The following is a 9,174-nucleotide window of genomic DNA, read 5'->3' as shown; positions in this document are numbered from 1 at the left end:
GGGGGGGTGTTAAGACATCTTTTGTCTGCCACATACAATGCTGTTTTAGCACCTCTCTCTGAGTGGCCTAACACCTGCTAGCTCCAATAATGCAAATGCAAACAACACCTTACCTCAATGAGGTCTCTGGTTATGATAAACAGACTTTATTGACTGGAGCAACATTCACCATATTTATTCCCAGATAATTTCTGCACAAGTTATTCTGAGTTGAGAAAACTAGTTGGATGACCAGCGAAACTTCTTCAAGAAAAATACAGCAAGTCCAGTTGCTTTGATATATTTTGTACAGATATACCATGACTTGGATGAATGAGAACCTTCACAGACATTTGACCAGAAGAGAAATTTCCCTAAGCACATTCCATTTTCCTCATTTGCACAGCACAGCTTTATATATTGTGTGCAAAACCCCTAAAACTAATAATGGAATTCTAGATAATTCACACAAAGTGAATGTACGTACAGTTTCCCTGGAAGAATAGCTATGAAAATGTTTGATAAATAGACCCCTTAGCGAAAACTGACTGAATCCGGAGAATCGTTCATTCATTCATTTTTGGTTCACTGTCTCATCTGAGTAGGATCTCTCAATACAGGTGAATACAGGTAATGGTGACTCGTGAATCATAAGATTCTATGCAGAATGGACAAATCATAATCATTCGATTAGTAAAACCAGAGATATAGGCAACTGATGTTGCACAGAAATTCCAAATTTTCCTATAAAAGTTGGACTTGGTTCCAGTTCCCAAGCCCCCCTATTGCTCTTTTAATGTGATGAATAACCTTACAAATCTGTAGGGGGGTAAAAGGAGACGAGCAAAGCTTGACTCCCCCATACAATCTTGTTTTGATGCTCCTCTTCCTTTCTGTTCCACAATCTGACTCCATGGCCTCCTCTCTCTCTCTTTATCTCCTCCACAATCCATTCTCACTGATGGGGGTTGAGTAGAGTGATTTCAGTTTATCTGATTTTGCGGTTGCTGAAATTTGCCAGAAGCCAAAATACTCACAGTTTGTTTATTGAGTTAGTTATTAGAAATTTGCTTGGATACAAAAAAGATCTACTTCTTTTTTATTTAGAGCAGCAGTTCTCAAAATATGGCCCACTGCTGGCCACCTACCGGCCCTCACAGAGAGAGAGGCCACTCATGCAAGACCTTCTGTTTGCATGTTTATGCTGCTTTATTCAGAATGCCAGCAGGTGCCAGACACAGGAACCCAGAATGTTCTAGCAACCAGTAATGTACTTAAGGGGCACTTTTGAGTAGAGTGCTCATCTGTCCACCAATGTCTACATAGTTCTGGCTATGACATTATCTAATCAGTAGAGAAGCAATTTGGGACAATTGGGAGCCTAGACAAAGGTAAGTGCACCTGAACATCAGTGCTGGGAGGCTTGCTGAATCCCACTTAAACCAACGATGGGGCACTATTCCTCCCACAGACACCAACAATGGGGCACTATTCCTCCCACTGACACCAACAATGGGGCACTATTCCTTCCACTGACACCAACAATGGGGCACTATTCCTCCAACTGACACCAACAATGGGGCACTATTCCTCCCACTGGCACCAACAATGGGGCACTATTCCTCCCACTGACACCAACAATGGGGCACTATTCCTTCCACTGACACCAACAATGGGGCACTATTCCTCCAACTGACACCAACAATGGGGCACTATTCCTCCCACTGACACAAACAATTGGGCACTATCCCTCCAACTTACACCAACAATGGGGCACTATTCCTCCAACTGACACCAACAACGGGGCACTATTCCTCCCACTGACACAAACAATTGGGCACTATCCCTCCAACTTACACCAACAATGGGGCACTATTCCTCCCACTGACACAAACAATTGGGCACTATCCCTCCAACTTACACCAACAATGGGGCACTATTCCTCCCACTGACACCAACAATGGGGCACTATTCCTTCCACTGACACCAACAATGGGGCACTATTCCTCCCACTGATATCAATAATGGGGCACTATTCCTCCAACTGACACCAACAATGGGGCACTTTTCCTCCACTGACTGAATATCCCTCTAACACTAATACATTAGAGTGTAAGCTCCTCTGAGGCACAAACTAGTGTGGAAGGTTCTGTGTAAAACTCTGCTTAATATGTCATCGCTAGGCAAACAATGGAAATAAAAGAAACTTACCTTTATTCTTTTTCTATTTATTATTTTTTACAGGCTATTAATACTATTTACCTCAAAATGTCTAACTCTACCCAGCTTGACATCTCCACCACCAGTGTGAAAAATGAGACAATTAATGAAATAATACGGGTGGTTGTCATTGTCCTCATTTTATTCCTTTTTGGGATTTTTATTTACTTCATGGGCGTCATACTGAAGGTCTTCTTTGCCGCTCCTCATGTACAAGAGAACTCCCGCTACATCTTGTTCATTCACATGCTGGTAAATGATTTGATATACATTGCTATCTCTGTTCTACTTACATTTGGAGTAGCATATTTCATATATTGGCCCTTGCCGCTCTGTTTCTTGGTCATCAGCATATGCACCTGCTCATTTAGAGTGACTCCATACAACTTGGCATTCATGTCTTTGGAACGTTATGCCGCCATTTGCCACCCGCTAAGGCATGCTGAACTATGTAATGTGCAAAGGTCACGAGTGGCTGTGGTGGCCATGTGGGTTGTGGGAATGCTGCCCGAGATTGCAAGTTTTATTATTTTCTGTTTTACAGCAGAAAAAGGGACATTTTCTGTCAATGTCATCTGCAATTGGCCATCATTAACCATCATTGAAGCACAAGCCAAACTGAAAATAGCTGCGGAGGTTGCCAGTTTTCTGTTGGTGGGGGGGACTATCAGCTGGACGTACATCAAGGTCATAATGGTGGCTCAGAAGGCTAGTTCAGGATTATATGCTTCCAAGGCTGGGAAAACTGTCTTGCTCCATGCATTCCAGCTCGTCTTGTGTATGCTGGCCCTTACCTATGGATTTACAGAAAAATATTTGAAGCAATACTTTTATTTGCTTCCCCTGACTAACTTTTTTGCATTAATGTGTCTTCCTAGACTTATCAGTCCCTTAATTTATGGTATTAGAGATGAGGTGTTTAGCAAGCACATGACCAAGCTGTGTCGATCAAAACAGTCCCCATCATTATAGTTAAAAAGGAGAAGATTGTGGCACATTTGCTCCCAGAGAGGACGCTAAAGACCCTCTCTCCCTGCCTTCAGGCTTCATGTATGGCATGGAGGGTTTTACTCCTTCCTCGTCATACATCGGATCCACTGCGCGCCATTCCATCTCCAATAGAAGCCCTTAGAGTCTTAATTCCCTCCTTGTCCCTACAAGACTGGACATCTAGAGGGGTCCGTTATGTACAAGACTTGACAACCGACAATAAAATGCGGCCCTTCTCCACTCTGTCATCCGCCTATGGCCTTCCCTCCGGATGCTTTCTCCAATACCTACAGATTAAGCACGCACTGCGATCCAACCCTCAGATGCTTTGCAACATACCGTATCCAGCATGGAGATTCTATATTGAGAATTCACCCAAAAAGGGGGGAATATCACTATTTTACTCTCTGCTGTACAATAAAACGTCTTTTGTTAAGGTTAGACCCTATGTAATATGGGAGCAAGACCTCAATCACACTTACTCAGCAGACCAGTGGCTACAGGCATTCTCCTATACGCTTAAGACCACCAGATGCGTGGAACTTTGGGATCTACATTACAAAATATCTTTGCAATGGTATTATACGCCACATAGGCTGGCCAGGATGTTTGCATTTTCCTCCTCTCTGTGCTGGAGAGGATGTGGGCTAATTGGCACCCTACATCACTTTATGTGGGAATGCAAATGCTTGACAAGCTTCTGGAGGGCGATATTCCAGAAAATAGCAACTATTACGGGCGTGCTGATGGGCCCATCTCCTGGTATGGCAGTCCTGTCCCTGGGTATTGACCGCATTACGGCACAATATTGACGGTACATATCATTTTGGCGGCTAGACTTACCATTGTCAGGAAGTGGAAAAGCACCATAACCCCCTCGGTTAGTGAAACCCTATCCATAGTGAAGCTTCACTACCATTATGAGAGAATCATAGCCTACAAAGAAGGGTCATTAACCAAATTTGACAAAAAGTGGCTTCCATGGGTGCAATGGACCACCAAGATTGTATCAGCCTCTGGAAAGGGACAAGGCGGGAAAACGATGGATTCTACCTAATTAGAAGTTAGGAAGGTAGGACCATGTTCCATACTCAGATGAATCAGTAGGCTTGATACAAAACATAGACTTGTTCCACATATTTGGGTTAATAATCTACACAATGTTCCAATTGATCACATATTGATTGCTTTTTCTTGCAAAAAAAGAGAAAACTGTTATATTATTGCTATTGTTTCATGTTGTACTTCTTTGTGACTGTTTACTTTGTCTTCTACATATGAAAATCTCAATAAAAATTTATTGATTTAAAAAAAGGAGAAGATTGCCCAATAACACAGATATTTGTCAAATGTGATAGTTAACTCATTGGCCCAACATGATGGGAACATTGATCATGAGTTGTTTGTATTGAATGCAAGTGCACACACATGATACCAGGTCTGGTAGGTAATGTCAATGACCATTGGTGACCAGTACTACACATGGAAAGGTTTTATTTCTAATTGGGATGTTCTCTTCTTTTCCAAGCCTGTCCTATTATGGACACTGGTAATTCCACATGTCCAAACAACAGTGAGTAACGTGGAAAAACAAAATATATAAGCAGAAGCTAAATGGAAAATGGAATAGAAATTGGCCCCGTACTTAGCAAGGCAGCTCAACAAACAGTTACAATCTATTTCAGCTCTTATAAAAGTCTACATAATTTCGAGCTGCAATAGATATTAAAGTGGACCCCACACCCCCAGCTAAAAATCGTGGAGATCTGCATGCTAAAGTAAAGAAAACTTTGTTTTTCTAAACCAACATGTACATGCTACTATAGTGAGGTACTGCCCCCTGGGAAGACTATGTCACCAGTGCCTTTCAGGGAGATCTCATGTTTAACTGTAAGAACTTGGGGGGAGGGGTTAACTTTTTTGGATGAGTGTAATGCCACACGGCGTTTGAAGCTTACGAGATAAGCTTCAAACATCATCATGCGCTTTACCTCGCACATGCGCCATACACTCATCTATTTAAAAAAAGCCTTGAAGTGACATTAAACCCTCAGATTTATTAACATAAACCAATACTGTAATGTGCGCCTTACTGTCATCCATGGTAGTTTCCCTTCTCTTTGCTGCTCTTCCTTTTAAATCCTTATCTCTTCTCATGCTGGGCAGAACTTCTGTTTTGCAGCAGACTGCCTTGTCTCTGAAATGGATACATGGTGTCTGTGTGCAGGTTCACAACCTGAGCCAGCAATACAGGAAGAGGCACTCAGCTGCAAAGGGAAGTTCTCCCCCAGCATGAGAAGAGATACAGATTTAAAAGGAAGAGCAGCAAAGAGAAGGGAAAATACCATGGATTACAGTAAGGCGCACATTACAGTATTGGTTTATGTTAAAAAAATCTGAGGGTTTAATGTCACTTTAACCCCTGAGATTAGGGATGCACCGATACCAGTTCAGAGACCAGTGCCGATACTTGGCATTTTTATGAGAACTACCAGGGTTGCAGCGGTTGCAGCTGGGACCTGGCTCTGGAGCTCCACCACTGTCCTGAAATCATTAGTCTGTATTGTTTTAGAAAAGCTGTCACATGACAATAAACAAAAATGTATCAGTACTCGTATCTGTGAGGACTTGGACAAGTATCAGTACTTGCAAAAATGGTATCGGTGCATCACTTTATAGATGTTTATAAAAATAAAATTAAACATTAAAACAGAGATGTGCAAATCCCAGGAGCTCCGTGTGCTCCTTACACATGACAGCGGCCTCCTAACTTTTGAATTTTTCTCTAGTCTAGTCTTGGAGCTGGAAAAGTATCTGTACTGTACTTATTACAGTACTTGGTATCGGTGCATCCCTACCTGAGATCTTACAAGATCTCATGGGAAAGGCTATTTTTTTCAGTAGAGTGTAATGTGGTGTGGTCTACGCACGGGATGAGGCACAAAGGTCATTGGTTGGCTGCCTGAGAATAAGAAAGAAGAAGCTGGTTACAGGTGATATATTTATTTTTTTTGGGGTGGTCCGGGCATATCATCAGCAGTGGACACAGAGCGCTGAGACTGAGGAGACAGTTCAAGACGGAGGCAGGCAAAGACTACTAGCTTTATTAGATTTAGTAAATCATCTGGCATTTTTTAGAACGCCAGCAATGGCAGGCCTCATACTCCTTTCACGACAAAGTCACTTTAAGTGTAGGCACAGATTCACCAGCTCTCACAGGCAGGGCCCTCCTTACCATCTTGTCTTTGTTTGTATTGTGATTGTAATGTCTTCCTTATATTGTACAGCGCTGCACAAACTGTTGGCGCTATATAAATCCTGTATAATAATAATAATTATTGTTTAGAACGTAGTAGAGCAAAATATAAGGTAGAAAGTGCATTTATTATTGTGTATGCTAATCAATGCAAAGTCACTGTTTTAAAACCTGTTTTGAAACCTTATTTATTCAGGGAATAAATAAAATAAATAACAACGCCCCTTCAGCTGATGCAGAAAATCACATCCGTTTTACTAGGAGATGATATCATACAGAGGAAAACGTATTTTAATCCATGGTCGAGTTACCTTCCTCCATGCTGGTTCCCATAGTAACAACCAGTCCAACGAAGCCTCTTTACTTGATGGTCTCCGACTAGTCTTGTGTCCCCGCTCGTCTCGCCAATGTCATCATGTGCAATGCAGGAGAAGCGGTCACCCCTGGCCTATGTGATGATGGTGGAATGCCCGTCCACATTCCAGCCCTGGAATACAATGGCGAACTACATTCATAAAATATGCAAGCTTTAAACAAAATGTACATTTACCTTTCGCCCTGCCTTCTACTATTCCGTTTTTTTGGGAAACTTTACTTTTGTTAAAAATTCTGATACAAGAGACATTTTGTAATATAAGGTAATAAAAATATAAGTTTACCTTCGTGTGAGACATAAGTCTCCCTTTTGTCAAAGCTGAATGTGATTTGCTGCATCTACGTCAATAAACAGACGCATTTAATTTACATTTGGAGTGCCGGTGTCCATACTTCCCTTTGGCAAAGATAACGCACCCGGACACGTATCCGTACTTGGTAAAAAGTGAGTGCAGTGACATGGCTAAAAATAAAGATTTTCACATCCTTGAGTGAAATCTTTGTAAACTGAGCCTATTGCACTCTAAAAATTCCCTCTACCCCTAAGGGAAATATCACAACTTCTTTCTAGTCTGAATAAAAAAACATCATATCTCCCCTTACAGACCCATAGCCTTCATTAAAATGTTTATATTGCCAGAACCCCCTTTATCTTCTTGAGACCTGTCAAAGACCCAGCCAAAGTCCCACGTGGTTCATTGAAGAGAATTTAAAGAGACTTCAGATCAGTGGCATCACAGAGGGGGTGCAGGGGGTGTGGCCCGCACACGGGTGACACCAATGGAGGGGTAACACCAAAATGACTGACAGTCATTTTGCTGTCACCCCCTCTGAAAAGTCGGACACTCGGTCATGGGCTGAGAGCCTGACAGGAGAGAGGAGGGGACCCGGTGGCATACCATATCCCGCTGGAGTGAACATCCCCTATTCTCTCTGCCGGCTTTCATCACCAAGATGGCCGCCGGCAGGTATCACAAAGATGTCCACGCATGCGCGATGACGTCATCACACACGCACGTGTTGACGTCACACGCATGCGCAATTATATCACAGCGGGGTGTCAACCGGTATCCGCTCCGGGTGACACCCGGCCTCAGTACGCCCCTGCTTCAGATTATAGTCAGATCACCTGATTATAACACAGCATGGCTGTCCAAAGACAGGTCCATGAAGACATTGTTTGAAGGGTCAGGTTTGTAGGAACCTGAGTGACCTACATAGATTCCTGTCCTCAACCCTACTGAACACTTTTGGGATTGGTGACCTGACCTCACAAATGTTCTTTTGGCTAAATGGCCATAAAATTCCCACAAACACACCCCAGAATCTTGTGGAAAGTCTTCCCAAAGGAATGGAGGCTGCTGCTGTTGCAAAAGGGAGAGGGAAGGGCAGCAACTCTATATTAACAAGCTCCCACCAGCACCATACATATATGCAGCATCACATTTCTTATGTGGTGTTGCATATACAGTATGTGGCACTTCTTTGTGCTAGGTGCATGCTCAATCGTGTGTAGGATAGGTGCAGTACGGCCAATGGCCACTAGATGCCCCCATGGGGCCCTGGAGATAGATGTAGCTCTGGCCCGGGCAGATTCTGTGTCCCAGGAGAGCTGATTTATAGGGGGCGCCCAAGAGGGGAAAGGAGGAGAAGGGAAGAGGAGAGCAGATGTCTAAGACTGTATGCGGAGTCTCTGGAGAGGGACTGATTCTCAAGTACAGGCTGGTGATTCCACCGAGATAGGACTGTTTAAGATGGGACTCCATGAGAAACTAGAAGTGTCGCAAGCTGGGGATATTCCTCTACGGGCCTTTGGCCAAAGCAAGTCGTGGAGTCGTGGGCTGCACCTGGGCTGATCTTCTCTCTCTAATGTGTATCACCATGTAAGTAACAAGTGATGATCCGTCATCCCACTCGGGGATGGCTAAAACGTATACTTTATGCCATGTTCATCCTTTCAAGTAAAACCAAGAAAAGACTATTTGTGTGGACTGGTTCTTCTCCCTCCAACCTCCGAGAAGGTGGGGTTCTGCAAAGAGTGTGATGTTGGACTGTATCGTGGCTGTAACCATCCTGAAGAGGATATGTGTGCAAATGGGCTATGCCCGACATAGGGTGCCCTTCATGGTGGCGAGTGGGGGTGCCTGGTGTCGAGTTGCATACACGGGGTTACACAGCCAACCCAAAGGGAACTCACACGCAACACCCCAAGAGTGAACCCCGCCTACACGTGTGCCCCCAGGACCGAGACCTCCTGTTCATGTGATGGCTGTGCTAGCCAATAGAATTCCTCCCCTGTTCTGCTTCTCCTTTGTGAGAAGAAAAAGATACATTGATGGGAATTTATCAAAACA

At 43.5% G+C, this 9,174-nt stretch overlaps 1 protein-coding gene across 1 annotated transcript; it reads left to right on the top strand.

Moving 5' to 3' along the window:
- Positions 1–2,247: 2,247 nt before the first annotated feature.
- Positions 2,248–3,171, top strand: LOC108797998 (olfactory receptor 1073-like). Its single transcript, XM_018569692.1, has one exon. It carries the CDS (start codon positions 2,248–2,250, stop codon positions 3,169–3,171), a length of 924 nt encoding a protein of 307 aa, XP_018425194.1.
- Positions 3,172–9,174: the final 6,003 nt, after the last annotated feature.

Source organism: Nanorana parkeri, unplaced genomic scaffold (assembly GCF_000935625.1).
Source record: "Nanorana parkeri isolate BGI_ZX_2015 unplaced genomic scaffold, ASM93562v1 scaffold1380, whole genome shotgun sequence".
NCBI classification, from domain to species: domain Eukaryota; kingdom Metazoa; phylum Chordata; class Amphibia; order Anura; family Dicroglossidae; genus Nanorana; species Nanorana parkeri.
Note: the sequence above shows the minus strand (reverse complement) of the source record. Positions and strands in the feature narration are given on the sequence as shown.